Genomic DNA, 21,044 nt, shown 5'->3' on the forward strand with positions numbered 1-21,044 from the left:
TGGTGGCAAACTCATCCCAGGCCACACAATTAGTCAGTGGCACAGCCGGGGCTGAGCCCAGGACTCACTCTTGCCCGGAAGGGGCTAGAGGAACTGAAACAAGGGTCCCTGTCCCCCATCCTCTCGGGCTCCGGGGTCCCAGGCGAGGGCTGGCCCTGTGGTTGTGAGGCCAGGCTGCTCTGGGAGGTCAGGGAGGCCCTCCCAGGGTTATGTCGGGAGACTCCAAGGTGCAACCAGGGACCTCAGGCCTGGGGTCAGGGAGGCTGATGGGTGAAGGCTGGGTCTCGGGGCATCTCTGGAGCACCCACAGGGGTGGCTGCCCCTGGCTGCGAAGGGGACATGTGCCACCCTGGGGACACCCAGATGCTGGGCTCTAACCCAGAAGCAGACCTGCTGCTGGGCCTCAACCTCACAGCTTCCTTTGATCTGAACCCGGGCTCTGGTCCTGTTTGTCCCCCACCCCCATGGAGTCTGCTGGGTGACCTCTGACCCCCATGTTCCCTCATGGCCCTCCCCTGGGAGCCTGGACTCTGGTTGGGGTCACATCCCAGCCTGTTAGGAGCAGGAGGGCAATGGTGGCCATGGCGCTCTCCTCACCTGTAGGCAGAGTGTCCCCCAGGCTGACCGGCCCACCGCCCTCCACAGACCCCTCAGCTCTGGGCTCAGGGCCAGGTCCAAATTGGTCCTCAACTAGGGCCCCCCATGACTGTGCCCCCCTTTCCTCCCTCAGGATGGAGGATCTGATTCCAGGGCCAATGGACCACCTCCAGCCACCAGACCTGGGCGAGTTGGGCCAGACACAGGTGGGGGTGGAGGCGTGGTGGGGGGTGGGGGTGGAGGGAGTGGGTGGGTGGGTGGGTGGGGGAGCCGCCCCTTCTTCTGCATGACAAAGCCTGGGGCTCCCTCCTGCCGGCCACTAACGAGCCCATTGTGAAAGGCCTCCCAATCCACAGTCCTTTCTGCTTTCTGCCTCCAGCGAGGGTGGCCAGATTTAGCAAATAAAAACATACAATTCCTAGGAACATTCCCGTTTCATTCAGTCACCCGTCCTGGCTGACTGCCCAGTTGTTTTATTTCCCCAGGAAAACTCTTCCACTGGCCTCAATCCACATTCAGGCCGAGGAAGCCTCAGGAAACAGGGGGTGGGGAGAGTGGGGGCGGGGACACGGCCCCCTGCCCCCGCCCGGACCCCCCACTCCACTGGGGTACTTGGCTGGGCTTCAGGGGCCGGCGGGACCTGGGACCTGGCTGGAGATCGCTTGGGGGAGTGGAGAGCGCTGTGGGCTGGGAAGCTCAGACCTGACTTGGTGCAGGCATCCGTCGTGAACTGTGTGGCCCTGGGATGTTGAGTCCCAGCTGAGCCTCGGTTTCCCGGGCTCAGACATTGGAAAAGGGGGTGCACCGCCCCCTGCCCACGTGAGGGCCCATGTAGTGTCCGATCCGAGGCAAGATCCTTTCAACTCTGACATCCAGACCCACAAGGAGCCAGGAAGAGGGAGAGGACGTGGCTCCTTAGTGGACAAAACCCCACTGGTGCCCCTACCCATCCCCCAACAAGGGGAACACTGGACTTCCTATCCATGGACAGCCCAGCATCCCAGCTGCCCCAGGCGCCCCCTCATCCCAGCAGGCAGGTGGGTGCTCAGGGAGCCCTGGCATTGGGTGGGCAGTTCCATTGCAGCAAGGAACGGGCTCAAAGTCCAGACACCAGGGACCCCTGCGCCGCCCCTGGGAGACAGGGTGGAGCGGAGAATGAGATGCCTACCTCTTCTCCGGGGTACAGACGGCCTTTGTGCCCTTTCTAGACAGCCCCTCCTCAGGCTCAGGGACCTGTCTGGCTGCTGAGCTCCCAGGAGGGCGAGGGGTGTGACCTGCCTCCCTCCCTCCCTCCCTCCCTCTCTCCCCCCCTGTCACCACCCAGGCCCAGCCCAGGGCTGCTATAAAGCTGGCCCAGCTTGGCCCTGAGCACGCCCAGCTGGGACCCTCCTGGAGCCTCCTCAGGGGCCACATCCGCTCTGCTGCTCCCCCCAAGTGGCACCATGAGGGCCCTGTGGCTGTGCTGGGCACTGTGGGCGCTGGCCCTGGCCCGCCCCGGGGCGGCCGTGACCGAGGAGCAGATCCTGGGCAGCCTGCTGCAGCAGCTGCAGCTCCAGGAGGTGCCCGCGCTGGACCCGAGCGACGCGGAGCGGCTGGTCACCCCTGCCCACGTGCGGGCCCAGTACGTGGCCCTGCTGCAGCGCAGCCACGGCGCCCGATCGCGAGGGAAGAGGTTCAGCCAGAACTTCCGAGGTGAGGCCCTCCCTGCACCCTGGCCGGTTGTGGGAAGGGGACGGAGGTGGGAGGGAGACTGGATGTGCCCATCTGGGGGTCCAGGGACCTGCTCCCCGGCCAGGTGGTGCCTGGGGAGAGGAGGAGGCCCAGCACGAAGACCTTAGCTCATGTTGCCAACCTGGGGTCTCGGGTGTTGGGGTGCCTGGTCCCTCCGCTGTACGTGACCCCATTTATGACTGGGCTCAGGCGTCTGAGAAAGTTGTTCACAGGCCCCTGGTCCTCTTCTGCTTTTGGGGACATTTCACGGAAGAGGAAAATGAGGTTAAACTTGGGGCTGGTACCAGATCCCACTGCCCGGGCCCTCTGCCTCCCACTCCCCACCCCTCCTCACCCACCCTGTGTCCCCACCTCTGCCTGGAAAGGCTGCCTGTCCATCTACACCCGCTCCGGGCCTAAAGCTGCCCCCGCCCCCTGAGGGCGGCGCGGCGAGTAAATAGCCCCAGTGCAAATGATTGTCCAAAATCAATAAAAAATATTTAAAAATGTTTTTTATTGTTAGAGGGATAGAGAGATAGAAACATCAACGAGAGAGAAACTTCATCCATCGGCTGCCTCCTGCACGCCCCACACTGGGGACCGAGCCTGCAACCCAGGCGTGTGCGCTGACCAGGAGTCGAACCCTGACCTCCTGGTTCATGGGTCAGTGCGCAACCACCGAGCCACACCAGCAGGGCCGGGAGTTTTTGAGGGAGGAGGTGCCCTCTTTCGCCCCCGGCCCCCCGTTTCCCAGGCCCCAGGTTCTCCCTGTGCGTTACTGGGGAAACCCAGGCTCAGCCCGGCCACCTCAGAGGTGCCCTGACGCTGCTGTTGTCCCCAGAGGTGGCTGGCAGGTTCCTGGTGTCCGACGCCTCCACGCGCCTGCTGGTGCTCAGCATGGAGCGGCGGCTGCCCCCCAACAGCGAGCTGGTGCAGGCCGTGCTGCGCCTCTTCCAGGAGCCGGTCCCCGAGGCCGCGCTCCGCAGGCACGAGCGGCTGTCCCCTCGCAGCGACCTGGCCCGGGTCACCATCGAGTGGCTGCATGTCCGCGCCGATGGCTCCAACCGCACCGCCCTCATTGACTCCAGGTGGGGAGGTTGCCCGGGGGTGCTGGGGGGGGCGAGGGGGGTCTATCTCGGGGAGAGGGATGGGAGGCGGTGGGAGGGGCTTCCCCGGCCCCCACCACTCAGCGCCCGGTCCCGCCTGGTGTCGCAGGCTGGTGTCCATCCACGAGAGCGGCTGGAAGGCCTTCGATGTGACCGAGGCCGTGAACTTCTGGCAGCAGCTGAGCCGGCCCCAGGAGCCGCTGCTGCTGCAGGTGTCGGTGCAGCGGGAGCACCTGGGCCCGCTGGCCTCCAGCGCCCACAGGCTGGTCCGCTTTGCCTCCCAGGGGCCTTGGGACGGCGCGCAGGGCGAGCCCCAGCTGGAGCTGCACACCCTGGACCTCGGGGACTTCGGGTAGGTCCGGGGGGAGGAGTGGGGTCGCCGGGTGGGTGAGCAGACAGCCCAGGAGGCCAGCCATCCCCACTGCATGTCCGTTTCTAACAGCAGAACTTTTTATTCAAACATTTTACTGAAAAATATCTTCAGATATGTTCAGTGGGTTTTTAATGTTGTCATTGACACACATTATTCCAATCATCTAATTTCATTTTACCCTTTTCCATGATTAATTCTTTTTTGTTAAATGTGTTTTTATTGATTTTTAGAGAGAGAGGAAAGGAGAGGGAGAGAGAGAAATATCAATGATGAGAAAGAAACATCATCCATTAGCTGCCTCCTGCACGCCCCCTACTGGGGATCAAGCCCACAACCCGGGTATGTGCCCTGACCGGGAATCGAACCAGTGACCTTTTGGTTCCTGGGTGGATACTCAACTACTAACCCACAGCCAGCTAGACACCCATGATTAAGTCTTTGAAAACTATTAGCATGAGCTGCTGCTAAGCTGAACAGCTTTCCCCTGACATCCTGGATTCTTCATGGAGTCCCAGGCCTGAGGAATCACACAGCCTGCATTCCATGGAGCGCTGCCTGCCATGGCTACAGGGCCTCTGGCATGTCACTTCACACCTTTGGGTCCCCGCGTCCTCAGGGTCATAGGGATAATGCTGGACCTGCATTGAGGTGTATGTCAGGATACATATAGGTGCCAGCTGAGATGACATGTGAAGTCCCTAGTTCAGTGCCTGGCATACTAGGAGACCTTTAATAAACAGGAACTCATTTATGTTTTGGATGTTTATTCATTCACCATTTATCACACACATGCAGCTTTTCGAGAGATGCATTGCACGTCTCCCTCCCAGATGCCCCACCGGGCCCCGCCCTGGGTCCCCTGACCTCAGTCCCCCAACGGACCTCTGACCCCGCCTCTCCTTGCCCCCCACAGAGCTCAGGGCAACTGTGACCCCGAGGCCCCAGTGACCGAGGGCACCCGCTGCTGCCGCCAGGAGATGTACATTGACCTGCAGGGGATGAAGTGGGCCGAGCACTGGGTGCTGGAGCCCCCGGGCTTCCTGGCCTATGAGTGCGTGGGCACCTGCCAGCAGCCCCCGCAGGCCCTGACCTTCAAGTGGCCGTTCCTGGGGCCGAGGCAGTGCATCGCCTCGGAGACCACCTCGCTGCCCATGATCGTCGGCATCAAGGAGGGCGGCAGGCCCCGCGCCCAGGTGGTCAGCCTGCCCAACATGCGGGTGCAGAAGTGCAGCTGCGCCTCGGACGGGGCGCCCGTGCCAAGGCGGCTGGAGCCGTAGGGCGCTGGGCAGGGCCACCGCGGGGCTTGACGTGTGCGCTTCAGAAGTGTCCTAGGTGCCAGGAGAGACGGGGGCTGCTGATGGGCGGAAGCTCTGTGCTCTCTGCTGAGCTCTGAATTCGCTTCCTCTGACCAGTCAGCTCACTTCCTAGTATTCGCTCCCCAGGAACGAGACTCCCTGGTTACCGGGCAGCCTGTCCAGGTTTCTCTCTCCTTCGTATTGTCCGCTGCACTGTATCTAAGCACTTACCTGTGTAGGTTCTGTAATCTACGAGTGGAAACACCCATTGGCCATTGCTGCCCTATCCCAGGAGCCGGGCTGAGCTCTGGTATGGGCTAGAGACCCAGCTGCCACTCAGAGGTTCAAACCGAGGCTCAAGTATGGGTTGTGCGTTCTCGTCTCAGATACGGAGGGCATTTTGCAAGAAAGAAAGAAAACGCATTTTATTCTGTGTTTTTATATTTTACCAAGAAGCCTGCCAATTGTTGAGACAGAATGTTCTAGAGCAGTGGTTCTCAACCTTCCTACTGCCGAGACCCTTTCATACAGCTCCTCATGTTGTGGTGACCCCCAACCATAACATTATTTCCGTTGCTACTTCATAACTGTAATGTTGCTACTGTTATGAATCGTCATGTCAATATCTGATATGCAGGATGTATTTTCATTGTTACAAATTGAACATCATTAAAGCATAGTGATTCATCACAAAAACAATGTGTAATTATAGATGTGTTTTCCGATGGTCTTAGGCGCCCCCTGTGAAAGGGTCGTTCGACCCCCCCAAAGGGGTCGCGACGCACAGGTTGAGAACCGCTATTCTAGAGGAACAAGGTTCACGTGATTAGAAAGACATGGTCAAGGTCTCCGTTCAGAAGGACAGGAAGCTAAGACTGACATGTATTCAGATTCCCGGTGCCCGTCCGCTTAGAATGGAAGCAGAAATCTTGTCATTGTTGTGGACGTTTTTACTCTTTTCAATTCGACTTGCGATCATATAAGAAAATCTGATCCTCAGGAATACAGTAATGTGGGTCACTCCTGTAACTGTTGGGGCAGGTAAGGGGAGCAAGTGCTGAAATTGTTAGATATCGCACTTTAGAACAGTGGTTCTCAACCTTCTGGCCCATTAAGTACAGCTCCTCATGTTGTGACCCAACCATAACATTATTTTCGTTGCTATTTCATCGCTGTCATGTTGCTACTGTGATGAATCGTCATGTAAATATCTGATATGCAGGATGGTCTTAGGTGACGACCCCTGTGAAAGGGTGGTTCGACCGCCAAAGGGGTCGCGACCCACAGGTTGAGAACCGCTGCTTTAGAATGCCAAGATTGCAGGGGCTTCTGAGCCTGGGGTACTTGGGGTACGGACGCCCTGGATTCCTGGCTAGTCTGCACAGCTCTTATAAGCCGTACATTCCACACCCTCTAAACCTCCATCTCCTCTATCCAGTGAGAAAACCCCTTCCTGCCATATCTTTACTGGAGCTTTTAGGAAATAATGCTTTTTACAAGCACGCCACACCCTGCGCGATACGTGACAGGGGCTAAGGTTACCCGAACGCACACTCCGACCCACTTGGGACTTCTGTTGATTTTGAAATAAACGTAACCCACTGGACATCAGACTTCGAAGCCCCTTCCCTCTCTGAAAGCAAAGACCCTAACTTTTCCTTCTTGTCAGTGGCTTCCAGTCACTGGGTTAGAACCTTGCTTTTCCAGGGTGGCGCCATTGAGGCGGGGAAGGAACGAGGACGGGCGGGTAGGGGGTATGGGAATGTGAAGAGAGTGGACAGGTCCGTCTGAGGAGCCAGGGGAGTCCAGGGGCCACCCAGGAACCCGCTGGAGGTCAGGTGGGGGGCCTTGACAGCAGCAGGAGCGGGGAGATGGCAGGCACAGGTACCGAGGGACAGAGGCTGAGCCCAAGCGCAAACTGGGAAAAGGTTAGTAACAGGTTTGGGGAGGGGGGGGGAGAGGGGGAGAAGGAGTAAGGCCGATGGGACAGGAAAGAAAAGCAGGAGGAGACCCCCCCCCCCCACCCTCCACCAGGCTGGTGCTAGGGTCCTGGGCAGGGAGGTAAGGAGAGGTTTGTCATCCAATGAAGGATGGGAGCCTAGAGATGAGCAGAGGGAACCCGCAGAGCTGCGCACGTGTGCGTGCGGGTTCACCCATCAGCGCTGGGAAGGCTCTGGGCGGGAGCTGCGGTCCAGCCCCCGGGTCTTGCAGGTGCGCAAATCGAGGCCCGAGAAGGAGCGCAGTGGGCGCGTCCTCACGGAGCCGGGCCCTGCGTCCTGCCGGGTGCACCCCCCGCGCCCCCGGCCAGCTCACTGTCCAGTTGGCAGGAAGCACCCAGGTACCCAGCCCGGGAGACAGGCCACGCTCGGCGAGCTGGGCCCGATCGGTGACCCCGGGCCCGGGCAGTATCGCGCGGCTGCACCGAGGACCCTCCCTCGGGGCGCTCCCGGCGGCGGGGGAGCGCGGCCTTCCGCAGCGGCACCGGTGGCCGCGGACTGCGGGGAGCGGAGGTGCCGAGCGCAGCCGAGAGCCCCCCGCTCTGGGGAGGCCTAGGAGCCATTTAGGAAACCGATGCAAAACCGGGGCGACCACGAACGGGGGCGAAGGCTCCCCCGGCGCCTCCTCCGCGCGGCGCGACCACCTGTGCGCGCCCGGGTCTCCCCGAGGTGCGGGGAGGGTGCCGTGCAGGGGGGGTGGCGCTGAGCAGCGGAATCAGCCCTGGCGGCGGCCCCCTCGGCCCAGGACGGGAGCTGGCGGGGCGCAAGGCGAGGACGGCAGGGGGAGCGTGGCCCGCGCGCAGGTGGCGGCACCGGGACGCCCGCCCCGCGGCGGCGGCAAATTGGGCAAGCGGTGGCCGGCGCTCTGCGCATGTGCGGCGCCGCCGGAGTTTCACTTTGTAACTTTCAGGCGCTCGGGACGCGCCGCGCCGGCCCGGGGGGCGGACGGACGGACGGACGGCTTCCTCCGCGCGCGCGCTGCGCCCCCGCCGCAGGTAACGGGGGAGGGGGCCGCCGCGCCGGGGGGGGGGGTGTCGCCCGTGCCCTCCCGGACCTGCGGGACCTGGCTCTGCGCCGGGTGCCACGCAAGTGTCAGGTTTCGGGGCGCGGCCCTCGCACCCCGCAGCCCCAGGCCCGAGCTGGGGGTGGGGAGGGGGTGGGCGCAGAGGGGCAGCCCGGCCCCGCAGCCCCGCGCTCCTCCCGCCGCCCGACGGCGTTCCCCGCCCTCCCTCGCCGACGTCCGGCTCTTCGCTGACGCCTCCCCCTCCCCCAGCCCTCCCGGACTTGGGGGGATTTGTCAGAGGGAAGCCGACCCCCCAGCCCAACCAGGGCGCAGCCTGGAACTGTTCCTCCTGGCACCGCGCGCGGCGGGCCTGGGAAGGGCCGGTGTGTGCGTCCCCCGCGCTGCCCCGGCTCGGCCTGCCCCTCGGTGGCCACTCCCTGCCGTCCCGGTGGCGTCCGTCCCGTGGAGGCGGCGGGAGGTTGGGGAGGGACGCGGAGAGAGGAGGACTCCGCTAGGAAGACGGGCTCCCCGGCCCCTGGGTGGCCTCCATAGGTCAGCGCGGGCAGTGCCCTCACGGGTGGGAGTCCACCTTGTGGTTGCCCGGTCACCCCGCAGCTTCTTCCCTGAAGTTGTGCGGCTGTGTCCCAGCCCCTGGAGCGAAGCCGGGGGTCCTGCGCACCAGCCCCGGGGCGCAGTGGGCGCAGTGGGCGCCAGGGGCCCCTCCCGGCCCCTGCAGGGTGGTGGGCACCCACTGGGGCTCCGGAGAGACCCCGGGGCGGGGGCGTCCCTTAGAGTTTTCCCTTCTCCCTCCACAAGCCCCACGGCCTTTCTCTCCCTTCCCCTCCTCCGACACCTGGCGGAGCCCCGAGGTCGGCCCTGCCGTGAATGAGAAGCAGCCCAGGCCGCCTTTCCGCTCACATGTCCCCCTGTTTGTTTAGAGTTGGGACAAAGGTCTCTCTCGCTGTTCACTGGGCTCTACATGGGGTCCTGTGGGTTTGCCATTCGCTGGAGGGGACGTCAAAGCAAACAGGGCCGGTGTGGCTCAGTGGTTGAGCATCCACCTAGGAACCAGGAGGTCAGGGCGCGTGTCCCGGTTGCAGGCTCCATCCCCAGTGGGGGGCATGCAGGAGGCTGCTGGTCAATGCTTCTCTCTCATCATTGATATCTCTCTCTCTCTCTCTCTCTCTCTCTCTCTGTCACTTCCTCTCTGAAATATATATGAAGCAAACAGCTTTGAAGTGTTCCCAGGGCTGGGCCCTGGGCTAAGGGCTTTATGGGCATTGTCTCGGGTGTGTGCCTGCCAAATGCCAGGCGCACTGCCTCTCATCGCTGGGCCAGTTACTGGTCGCTCCAGGGTTGACGTGTGTGTGGAGGTAAACAGTCACCCCGCACCTGGGTCCTGTTGGGTGGCACTGTGAGAAGTTTGTGTTTACTTTGTAACCTCCTTCTGCTCCAGCTCCCTTAGCTCCCGGTGGCAGAAGGGCTCCGGCAGCTTGTAGTCCTGCGATCATTGTAACAAAACCTGAAAATGTGGCGATTGGGTGATATTAAGAATGCTCTTTTTTAAAAAAAATATATTTTATTGATTTTTTACAGAGAGGAAGGGAGAGAGAGAGAGAGTTAGAAACATCGATGGGAGAGAAACATCGATCAGCCGCCTCCTGCACACTCCCCACTGGGGATGTGCCCGCAACCCAGGTACATGCCCTTGACCGGAATCGAACCTGGGACCTTTCAGTCCGCAGGCCGACGCTCTATCCACTGAGCCAAACCGGTTAGGGCTTTAATGTATTTTTAAAAATTTATTTCAGAGAGGAAGGGAGAGGAAGAGAAACATCAATGATGAGAGAGAATCATGGATCAAGAATGCTCTGTGTTGTTTTTTTTTTTTAAATATTTTTATTGATTTCAGAGAGGAAGAAAGAGGGAGAGAGATTGACAGAAACATCAATGATGAGAGAGAATCATTGGTTGGCTGCTTCCTGCACGCCCCCTGCAGGGGATTGAACCTGCAACCTGGGCATGTGCCCCTGACCAGAATCGAACCTGGGACCCTTCAGTCCACAAGCGGATGCTCTATCCACTGAGCTACACTGGCTGGGGCAAAAAAACGCTCTTCTTGTGAGAGCCAGTGCCGCGCACACGCCTCCTGCCTCATTCTGCTGGTATATCTGGAAGAAATCGAGATCTTTAAGTGAAGTGTGCCCGGGGCCAGCTCAGGTGGGCAGCGGGCTAGCCTTGGTGGTTGGCTTTCTTTGGCAAGTTTGAGAACAGCTGTTGGACTCAGCCCTCTGTCCCACGGGCCACAACCAGATTCGGGGCGCGGGCGGGGGGCGCATGGGCTGAACTTGGCGTTGGGGGCGCGAGTCCCCTGCTGCCCACCTGGCTCAGCGGGAATTCTTGGATCTCCTCCTCCAGGCTCTTGGCTAGGAATGAGTCAAGGAGGCATGGATAAGTGCTAGGCATTTGCATACACTTGTCAAACAAATACCAGATCACTGGATATTGCGAAGGTCGCGGCCAGGCACGGCTCCTGTGACCACGGGGCCTGCTTGCTGGCTTGGCCCCTGCCCAGAACGGTCAGCATTTCAGCTCCTGAGCCAGCTCCCTTTTGATCTTGGTCCACTGAGTCCCCTCTTCCCTCCGCCACCCCCTTGTCACCCCTGCCTGGAGGGGCCATGATGTTTCAGCAGATGCTGGGCTTTGTGTGTGTGACAGGCAAGACAGGCTACAGCTGAGCTGAAAGGCGGGGAGACTGAGGGCCTGCACAGCTGTGCGCTCAGTGGCACGTCATCTGGAGGGAGGGGCTGGCGGGACCGGCCGTCCCAGGCCCCAGGCTGACCTCCCGGAGCCCTTCTTATCAAGGGACCCTGTTTGGCAAAAGGAAATGGACGGAGAGGCATGACTGGGGCTCAAGGAAGAAGGGGGACCACAGCGCCTTCCTCCCTTGGGGCCTCTGCTCCCCTAAGCTCAGCATGCAGCAGCCTTGGGGAGGGCTGTCCCCTGGTACCGCCCAGCCCAGCCAGCGGCCCCCCCCGCCCCCCCGCTCCTCAGGGACAGTGTTCCCTCTGTGAGCATATTATGAGGCTGCTCTTGTCTTACCATTTCACTCTCAAGCCTTCCTTGTCTGTTCTGCCCTCTCCCTGGCAGCAGCCACCGTGAGGCCCAGATGAGCCCCACAGCCCAGGGCAGACCACTGGCCCCAGCAGGGCCTCCAGCCACAGGAGTAGAGGGGGAGGCTGGGGTGAGGGGGTGGGGAGCGGGGTGGCCCAGAGGAACGCAGGCCTAGAACCAGTTCTGGGAGAGGCCAGGGCAGGAGGGCGCCCATCAGGAGGACACAGGGTCCATGCGAGCGTTTGAGATCAGAGACCCTGGGGCAGGCGCTGGGAGGCGGGTGTCCACGGGGCCCAGGCCAGAGCGGGGCCGGGAGAGGCCGCTTCTCATGCCGGGTGCCTGTGTCCCTCCAGGAAAGCCCACACAGGCTGGTGCCCGTGGCCCTGTGGGCAGGAGACCCTGCAGGAAATGAGTGGCGGCTTGAAGCCACTGGGGTTTGCCAGAGCCAGCTCCCCCTGAGGGCCTCTCCGAGGGGCTCATCCACAGGCCGTGCCTCCCCTGGTGTCCGGTGAGTGTGGGGCCAGGAGCAGGGCAGGCGCTGGCCTCCCAGCATCTGGCTGGGTGTGTGGTTGGGCTGGTGCCACTGGGCGGGGTGTGAAGGAGGGGAGCCAAGACCATCTGTCTCCCAGAGCAGCTCTCATGCGTCTGCCCCATCCATGGTTCTGGCACCACACCCTCCCTCCGGCTCTTATAGGGGAGAAAGTGCCTCCGTATCGGGGGAGGCTACCCCTGACTCCTGCCCCCCCCCCCACACACACACCCTGCCTGCACTTCTGTGTGGGATTGTCCCCAGCCCAGCAGTCCCAGGGGTCAGAACTGGGAATCACCCCCACCCAGCACACAAGCCACCAGCGCTGGGTGTTTGGGGGTGTTTGGGGTCCCTGCAGCAGGTGGAGAGACTAGCCCTAGCAGAGGCCCTGGGGAATCTGGTTTAACCAGCTTTGGGGAGGGCAGGGGAGGGGGAGCTGGAGGAAGTGGTGCTGAGCATGTCCCCTGCTCCTCGGCCACAGTCCCTGGAAAGGAGGCGGCGGGCTCTAGCTCTGGGCCTCCGGGCTCAGGGACAAACACTGGAGCTTTTCATGAGCTTCGCTGAGGTTACCAGCAGCCAGGGAGGGAGGGGCCAGCCGCCCGCCGGAGCTGTCCATGTTTGCTTTGGACATGTCAGGCCTTTCCCTGAGACCCAAGGTCCTCAGGGGGGCAGGGGTCAGAGGGCGGAGCTGGGAGGGCTCAGTGGGTGCCTCCGGGGTCCCTGGGGAAGTCCTGAGACTCTCCCCATATCCTCTCCCTGGACCACCCCCTCCCCTCTCTTCTCCGGTCCCACACCTGCCTCTGTCCGTCCCTTCCCAGGCCTTTCATCTCTCACTGAGCTAACGAGCTTGTCCGCCTGCTGGGTGTCTGCCTGCTGGGGTGGGAGTGGGAGCGTGTGAGTCAGGAGTCTGGGTCTGAGACCCGCGTCTGCCAGGACCGGCTCCTTGATCTTGGGGCAGGTGGTTAAGCCCCTGAGCCTCAGTTACCGAGTGCAGGGAATGGGCCCGCCTCTGACGTCCATGAACAGTGGGAGCAGGGGCTCCCTCCCCCGTGGTTCCCACGGTCAGCAGCTGTTGCATACTTAGGGGCCCCCTCTTCCTTATTTGCCCCCCTCCACCCTCTCCCCGGCCTGCACTGGTGCTCCCAGGGGCTTCCCTGGGAAGGGATGACCTTGCCAGCAGGAGTCCTGGAGGCTGGAGGCCCGGGGGCCCCCCTAAGCAGGCAGACACGCAGCGCCTGTCCTTCCCTTTCGTCCTGTGCCCCCCACTCGGGAGGGTACCAGCTGTGTCTTGCAGGAGCCATCCCCCTCCATCAGACCCTTGGGACTGTTCGCACAATGGAGCTATTTTCCGTAGACTCTGCCTGGCACGCGGGGTCTGGTGTCTCCTCGCCCCGGCCCCTTGCTGCTGGCTCGCCGTGCCCCCCACCCCCCACCCCAGCCAGGAGACACCCGTTGTTGGCTCTGCCAGCGCTGGCCGGGGAAACGATGGGAGAGTCTGAGCTCTGACCGCCCGCCTGGTCCCGTTCTTCAGGGGTGACGGGCGCCATGACCGACTCCCCGTTCCTGGACCTGTGGCAGTCCAAGGCGGCATCCACCCGGGACCGGCTGGGCATCAGGGAACACCCCAACGACTCCTACTGCTACAACTCGGCCAAAAACAGCACCGTGCTCCAGGGCGTCCCCTTCGGCGGCATCCCAGTCGTCCTGCTCATCGATGTCAGCTGCTTCCTGGTAAGACCTTTGTGAATCCTGCTTCCCCTGTCACTTGTTTACTTAAACCCCAGGGCCTTCCGGGGACCTCAGGGGAGGAGCCAGACCTGGCTTTCTATCCCAGCAGCGCTGCCACTGACGGGTTCTGTGGCCTCGGGTACATTACGTCGCTTGTCTGTAAAATGGGACTAATTCTTTTTTTTTAAAATATTTTTTTTATTGATTTCAGAGGGAGAGGGAAAGAGGGATAGAAACATCAATGAGGATTGAGAGAATCATTGATCGGCTGTGAAATCAATAAAAATAGATTTTTTTAAAAAAGAGAAAGAAATTCTATGCAAAGTGAAGAAGAAAAGTTAAGCGGCTCCCCAGGGCCGCTGTGGGGCCAGACCTCCCTGCTCAGGAGCCGCCAAGCCAGCTCAGTCCTCGGGAGGTCGCGGCTGCCCATGCTGCCTTCATAGCCAAGGACAGGCCCGCGTGCTGGGCTAGGAGGGCGCTCGGGCAAGCTCAGCGGCAGCGCGGACCGCCTTCGTGACTTGGGAACAAGTGGCAAGACCTGGGGTGTGTGTGTGTGAGTGTGTGTGTGTGTGTGTGTGTGTGTGTGTGAGCGCGAGCACAGCATCACAGCCTTGAGCTGTGCGTCCCTGGGCAGCTCGGTGCCCTCTCTGGGCTTGAGTCACCTTCGCGCCCCGCTGACGCGAGGCAGGCGGGCTTGGCCCCTAAGGCAGCTGTCTCTTCTCATGACAAGCCATCCAATGTGCTTTCACTTGCTTTCTTTTTCTTTTTCTACTTTTAGTTTTTAATATTGGTGTTTTCCATCATAAGGAGAAGATTCTGGGATTACGGACGCATTGCCCTGGTGTCAGAAGTGGGCAGGTAAAAGAGTCATGTTACTTAGAATGTCAGTGTGTGTGTGTGTGTGTGTGTGTGTGTGTGTGTGACAGAGAGAGAGAGAGAGAGAGAGACAGACAGACAGACAGACAGACAGACAGCCATTGGGATGGGCTGGGGGCATGGGAAGCCCAGCAGGCAGGACCCACCCACGATGCTGGAATCACATCACGTTCACCGTGTCCGTCCGCCAGGCCGGTCCCAGACGCCGTCTGTCCGGTCCGCGGCACAGACCCGTGAGATCAGCCTCGTGAGAAAGCCGAGGCCCACACGCCCGGGTCTCCTCCAGGCTCCGGCCCGGCTGTGGTCACCGGCCTCGCTGGCTTCGGGCTGCGGAGGAAACGGAGTTCCTTCAGATAGTTAGGGCTTCAAAATCAGCAGGAGGAGGACGCCGGCGTTCTGTCTCGCCTTGGCTATTTTCAAGCGCATCTTCCGCAACGAGTTCGCTTAGGGCTGGGGCTGGCTGCGCAGGGCGGTGGGGCCGTGGCTGAACGAACGTCCCTGACCTCCCCTGGCTTCGCGCTGGCCGATGGCCCTAACTCAGCCACCCCGGGTGAGCCTGCTCCGCCCCTCTGGGGGACCTGGAATCTCGATCTGCACCAATGGCGCTTCCTGGGCCAGCTGGCTGCCACCACCCCAGGCCTCGTGTCAGTGGGAAGTGAATGGGGAGCACACGCTGGCCCAGGCTGCCCCCCCAGCGCCTGCCCTGCCATCACCAGGCAGACCCTCCACGCTCGCTCCCCAGGCTGCCCCGTGTGGAAATGTGGGAGGGGCGCGGGGTGTGTGTGTAAATGCATTTCCTTCTCCACAGTCTCTGGCATTTGCAAAAGCCTCAGTCAGGGTGTTAGTGTTGGGGTGAGTGTGTGTGGGGGGGCCTGGTTTCAGCTGTGTTGGAGCCTGAGACTCTTGGGGGAGCCTTTTGGGATATCTGATGCTTTGGGGGACATTCACCCTGAGGAGGGGCTGAACGCCACAGTACAATGGAGCACTTGGAAATCAGGGGGCCTGGCCAGCCCCCCTGGCTGTGTGATCTTGGTCAAGTCCCTAAACTTTTTTGGGGGGTTTTCTCCTGCGCTCTGTTCCCCGCAGGCTTACCGTGAAGGCCCAATGAGAGAGTTCAAAGTGAAGTTCCACTGTGTCTTAGGCCATTAGGAGTGGGAGGGCGGAGCGAGGAGTAGGGAAACAGAAGCAAAAATCCAAATAGCGCACGGGTGTTCTTGCGGGTTACTCAGAAGAAGGGATCTGATTAAGATGCCACCTTATAACATGCCGGAGTTCAGCCCTCGCCGGTTTGGCTCAGTGGATAGAGCGCCGGCCTGTGGACTGAAGGGTCCCGGGTTCGATTCTGGTCAAGGGCACATGCCCTGGTTGCAGGCTCAGTCCCCAGTAGGGGATGTGCAGGAGGCAGCCGACCCATGATTCTCTCTCATCATTGATGTTTCCATCTCTCTCTCTCTCTTTCTCCTTTCCTCTCGGAAATCAATAAAAATATATTAAAATGCCAGACTTTAGCCACTTTAAAAATGCACATTTTGGCCTTTTCTTGTCTCTGAAGTCGGAAGGCAGCTTGTTATCATTGCTAGTTACAGTTTAATTGGTAGCATTTTTTTCATTCTTTTTGGTTCATAATGATGCCCCTGACACCAGTGGTGTCTTAGAGTTGATGATAAAATTCAGTGTTTATGCCAAGTGTTGTCTGCCCTGTGGGAAGCACCTTGTAAACAGGCCCCGTTTTGAAGTCACTTTAGGTAAACCAGTCCTCGTGCTGAGACCGGGGGTGTCCTGACCCCGCGTTACAGCCTCGCCCGCAGTTTTCTGTCCGACACAGCTCGGAGCGGCTCTCGCCGTGTCTGTGCTTCTCACAGGGCGAGTTACGCTTCGCCCCAGCCGTTGAGGGCTAGTAGCTTTGGTCCTGAGCTCCATGAGGCAGCAAGATACCGGGGATGCGTTTTTAGGTTTTTAAACAGAAGTATTTGAATTTTTTTTCCGTTTGTGCTTCCAGCGAGTCCAGGTTCCAGCGGTCGTCATCGTCTTCCTCCCAAGGGCCTCAGGATTTTGAAAGTGATCTGGTTGGTATCTCGGGGGCAGCGGTGGCTGTGGCCGGCGGGGGCGCCTGGTGGGCAGGGGAGGCCGGCGGCGATGAGCCAGCGGGGAGAGGGCGGCCGTGCTCCTGTCCCGGTGGCGGGTGTGGGTCAGAGCTCTTCTCTGCACTGACAGTCGCCTGGACTTGGAACAGACCACGGGGGAGGTGCAGCCGGGTGACCCGGGATCGTGAGATTTGGTTGCCTCTCAGGCAGAGGGCTACGGAATCCCCGTGGGGTCCTAGCACGTGACTCTGTATCATACTTGCGGCTTTGTGTGACAGTCAATTATCATTATTCTTTCTGTTTTTTAAAAAAATTTATTTTTTAAAATTTATTTTATTGATTTTTTTACAGAGAGGAAGGGAGAGGGATAGAGAGTTAGAAACATCGATCAGCTGCCTCCTGCACACCCCCTACTGGGAATGTGCCCGCAACCAAGGTACATGCCCTTGACAGGAATCGAACCTGGGACCCTTCAGTCCGCAGGCCGACGCTCTATCCACTGAGCCAAACCAGTTAGGGCTATTATTTCTTTTTTAAGAAATGTGTTTTTATTAATTTTTAGAGAGAGAGAGAGAAAGAGAAACATTGATGTGAGATCAGCTGCCTCTCATATGCACCCGATCGGGGATTGAGCCCGCAACCCAGGCAGGTGCCCTGATGGGAATCGAACCCGCAACCTACCAGTGCACGGGATGACACTCATCCAACTGAGCCACGTCGGCCAGGGCCAGTTAATTGTTGACTTGCCTGCTAGTCTCTGGGCCAAATGCGAGCAGGAGCCGTGTCTTACCCATTGCTGTGCCCCGTCACCTGACACCCAGTAGGAGCTGTTTAGTAATTGTCAAGTGAATGAGGAACAAATATTTGTCTTCAAACAAAGACAGGTCACACTGGGCAGCCGTCTGCTTCAGGGAGTGTCCGTGGACGATCCAAGCTGCAGACACCTGTTCCTTCTCTAGATCCCACTCCAAGCTCTTGTCCCACCTCTCACTCGGCCGTTGGGAAACAAACAGAAACCCACAGCAGTTTCTCCAGAGCGGGCCTGAGGTTTCACCAGCTGTTCACTCAAGTTTCATGATTTGACCCCGGAACATGTGTAATCCCACAGATTGGCAAATTTGAGAGGGTTTTGCAAGAATTCCAAGCTTGCACCCTAGCTGGCTTGGCTCAGCGAATAGAGCATCGGCCTGTGAACTGAAAGGTTCTGGGTTCGATTCCAGTCAGGGGGTACGTGCCCGGGTTGCGGGCTCGATCCCCAGTGTGGGGCGTGCAGGAGGCAGCCGATCAATGATTCTCTCTCATCACTGATGTTTCTTTTTTTTTTTTAAGTTTTTTTTTTTTAATATATTTTATTGATTTTTTACAGAGAGGAAGGGAGAGAGATAGAGAGTCAGAAACATCGATGAGAGAGAAACATCGATCAGCCGCCTCCTGCACATCTCCCACCGGGGTTGTGCCCGCAACCCAGGTACATGCCCTTGACCGGAATCGAACCTGGGACCTTTCAGTCCGCAGGCTGACGCTCTATCCACTGAGCCAAACCGGTTTCGGCATCACTGATGTTTCTATCTCTCTTTCTCCCTCCCCCTTCCTCTCTGAAATCATTTGTAAAAAAGAAAGAAAGGAAGACAGAATGAATTCCAAGCCTGTAGTGCATATTGGGAACGGTTGGGAGCATGCGGACTCTGTCGTGTTCGGGGCAAGGGGTAGCTTGCTGAGTTTGGGCCAAAAGTGCTGTTTTTATACAGAAGAAGGTTAGCTCGTCATTAATGTCAACGACGATGGTTGTAGCTGCTCCCAAAGACAGACACGCTCGAAGCTAATTCCCGATCTCTCTGTTTCCAGGGATGCTGCCCCTGGCTTACTGCAATCTTCCGTCTGAAGTGAGTACGGCGTGTGCTTGTGCGTGTGTGTGTGTGCATGTGTGTGCGTGTGTGTGTGTGTGTTTGAGTGTTTGGCCAATCAGGAGGAAAGGGCCCAGAGGCCTGCCCTTGAGATAGGGCCTCTTAGGTACTTCCTTCAGTTCAGGTTCAAAGCCGTACGTGGGGGCTGAGGACAAAGGAGTCCCAGGCAGTTCCTGCACCAGCCAAAGCTCCCACTGTGCTTCAGGCGGGAATCCTATCTCCTCAGTATTTACCGTGGATCTAGTTGAGTGGAAGCTCCTCTAGACAGTGCTACGTGTCTTTAAACTGGTGAAAAGTGGAGGACTAGTGATCGCTCGATACAGTCAGCTCATTGGGTTAAAAGTGTTCATTTTTTCCCAAAACTTGGAGCCTGTGGCGAGAAATCCTAAAAGAGGCGCCGGGTGCTCTGGGCTGGCCAGTCACCTCCAGCACGGTGGACGGAGCCGGGCTGTGAGTCTGGGTGCCACGGTGGCCATCAGGTTGTTGTAAGATGCACATTACCTGAGACAGCACGAAGAATGAGGAAACGCTGCCCAGTAAGCCGTGGTCAGCTATGCTCACTGAAATAGGAGAAGGACAGCGTAGAATTGATGGAATATGGTAGTTTCAGGACAGTGGGTAAGCCCCTTTCTCTGGGCCTCAGTTTCCCCAACTATAAGGTGCCGAGGCCGACACCTGCTCTGGGTAATTCAAATGAATTAATATGTGGTGTATAACTGGGGGAGTTTGAGGGATAGAAACATCAATGATGAGAGAGGATCATTGATCGGTTGCCTCCTGCACGCCCCCTACTGAGGATGGAGCCCGCCACCCAGGCTTGGGCCCCTGACCGGAACCGAACCTGGGACCCTTCCGTCCGCAGGCGACGCTCTATCCTCTGAGTCAAACCGGCTAGGCCAGTGATGGCGAACCTTTTGAGCTCGGCGTGTCAGCATTTTGAAAAACCCTAACTTCACTCTGGTGCCGTGTCACATATAGAAATTTTTTGATATTTGCAACCGTAGTATAAAAAAGATTTATATTTTTGATATTTTTATTTCATCTATTTAAATGCCATTGAACAAAGAAAAATCAACCAAAAAAATGAGTTCGCGGGTCACCTCTGATGCGCCTGTCATAGGTTTGCCATCACTGGGCTAGGGCTATGCTGCTTTTCCATGCCTCTGTTTCCTGCTGTGCTAAGAAATGGAGATGGAATTAGAAGCTCCCTCGAGGGGTGGCCAGGAGGGGTTACAGGAGACCCTCCGTGCAGGGCCCCCGAGGGCCGGTCTGGGGCTGCTGCTCACCGGGATCCCATGCCTGTGTCTCGACCAGCGACGACCAGATCCTGGAATGGTGCGGGGAGGACGCCATCCACTACCTGTCCTTCCAGAGACACATCATCTTCCTGCTGGCAGTGGTCAGCTTCTCGTCCCTGTGCGTCATCCTGCCCGTCAACCTCTCGGGCAACTTGCTGGGTAACTATTCACTCTCTCTTTTTATAATATATTTTTATTGATGTCAGAGAGGAAGGGAGAGGGAGAGTGAGAGAGACATCAATGAGAGAGAATCATGGATCGGCTGCCTCCTGCACTCCCTGCACTGGGGATCGAGCCTGCAACCCGGGCATGTGCCCTGATCGGGGATTGAACCAACCGTGACCTCCTGGTTCCTAGGTCGACGCTTGACCCCTGAGCCACGCCAGCGGGGCTGTTGTCTTCATCTGTGGGGCCCAGGGGGAGCTGTAGGCCTCAGGAAAGGGGCTCACTGTGGGGGGGTGGGGTCATGCTCTCGCTCAGATGTGAGAGTGTCCCAGGGTGGCTTTCTGGACTTTTCCACCTGATTAAAAATCCAGGGAAGAATCCACTCCAAGCCTAATATCCACTTCTGGTTCTAAGTAGGAAGAGGGGGGAAAATCACCCCAAGATTTACAGAATCGGGGGGCTCCCAAGGGTGTTTGGCATCTCCCAGCCCCACTCAGAGTCAGAATCCGAGCCCGGAATTCTATTTCCAAGTGTCCGCCGGAAGCTCGCTCCCCAAATGCCACCACAACCCCACTCCTTACACCCCGGGATTCCCAGCCCTGCTTCTGGGAACAGCTAAGGGTCGGTCCCGATTTCCCGAGAAATGCCACCAAAATCTCAAAGCCAGACGAAGGCAGGTTGTGACTTGACCCCCGTGACAGGGTGAGAAGTTGCCGGGGTGGGGGTGGGGGTCATCTGGGGCTAAAGCAGGGCCTTATCGGGGTGACTCTGGGAAGAGTGGATGGTGTCTGTTCCCCGGCCCCTTCCTCCGAGTCGCACTCCCCGTGGCTGGCGGTGCCTCTCCCGGCCCCCGGGGCGGCCCTGGCGCTAAGTCCCTGTGCTTCTCCGCAGAGAAGGACCCGTACAGTTTCGGGCGGACGACGATAGCAAACCTCCAGACCGAGTGAGTGTGGGGGGACGGGTCTGAGGGTGCCGATGGGCGAGGCCAAGGAGAGGGCGGATTCTGGAGCCCAGCATCAGCGAGAGGTGGCCCCACGTGGGCGGACTGAGGCCCCGAAGCCCCCTTGCGGCCAGTGTGTGGCTGGGCTCTGGGCACGGGTGCCCCGTTAGCAGCTGCTGTTTTGAGGGGCTGTAGGAAACCAGGAGAGCTCATTTGCCAGGGAGCGGCTCTCTCTAAGGGGGCTGGCCGCCCAGCCTCTTGTGATGAAGTCGCTGTCCCTCAGCTCAGGGCCATAAGGTAGCCCAGCCCAGCCCTTGCGCCCCCG

General features: G+C 59.3%; 2 protein-coding genes across 5 annotated transcripts in view; both read left to right on the forward strand.

The window, feature by feature from the left end:
- The first annotated feature begins 709 nt into the window (after positions 1-709).
- Positions 710-6,750, forward strand: LEFTY1 (left-right determination factor 1). Of its 2 annotated transcripts, none has more exons than XM_059677290.1 (5): positions 710-803; positions 1,922-2,289; positions 3,149-3,395; positions 3,523-3,765; positions 4,700-6,750. In XM_059677290.1, exons 2-5 carry the CDS (start codon positions 2,040-2,042, stop codon positions 5,061-5,063), a joined length of 1,104 nt encoding a protein of 367 aa, XP_059533273.1. In that variant the 5' UTR covers positions 710-803; positions 1,922-2,039; the 3' UTR covers positions 5,064-6,750. The 2 variants fall into 2 exon arrangements, with proteins under 2 accessions (XP_059533273.1, XP_059533274.1); XM_059677291.1 differs by lacking the exon at positions 710-803 and adding an exon at positions 1,196-1,634.
- A 1,201-nt stretch (positions 6,751-7,951) lies between these two features.
- The window catches only part of TMEM63A (transmembrane protein 63A), a 30,553-nt gene continuing 17,460 nt past the window's right edge, over positions 7,952-21,044 (forward strand). Inside the window, exons 1-8 of one of the 3 annotated variants that reach the window (XM_059677270.1) lie at positions 7,953-8,073; positions 11,549-11,703; positions 13,256-13,455; positions 14,231-14,310; positions 16,328-16,394; positions 18,258-18,295; positions 19,631-19,773; positions 20,671-20,722. In XM_059677270.1, the coding sequence (XP_059533253.1) occupies positions 13,270-13,455; positions 14,231-14,310; positions 16,328-16,394; positions 18,258-18,295; positions 19,631-19,773; positions 20,671-20,722 (566 nt within the window). In that variant the 5' untranslated portion in view covers positions 7,953-8,073; positions 11,549-11,703; positions 13,256-13,269. Of the gene's footprint in view, positions 8,074-11,548; positions 11,704-13,255; positions 13,456-14,230; positions 14,311-16,327; positions 16,395-18,257; positions 18,296-19,630; positions 19,774-20,670; positions 20,723-21,044 lie in introns of those variants that run through there. The other 2 variants (XM_059677269.1, XM_059677271.1) reach the window with 2 other exon arrangements.

This window comes from Myotis daubentonii, chromosome 20 (assembly GCF_963259705.1).
Source record: "Myotis daubentonii chromosome 20, mMyoDau2.1, whole genome shotgun sequence".
NCBI classification, from domain to species: Eukaryota; Metazoa; Chordata; class Mammalia; order Chiroptera; family Vespertilionidae; genus Myotis; species Myotis daubentonii.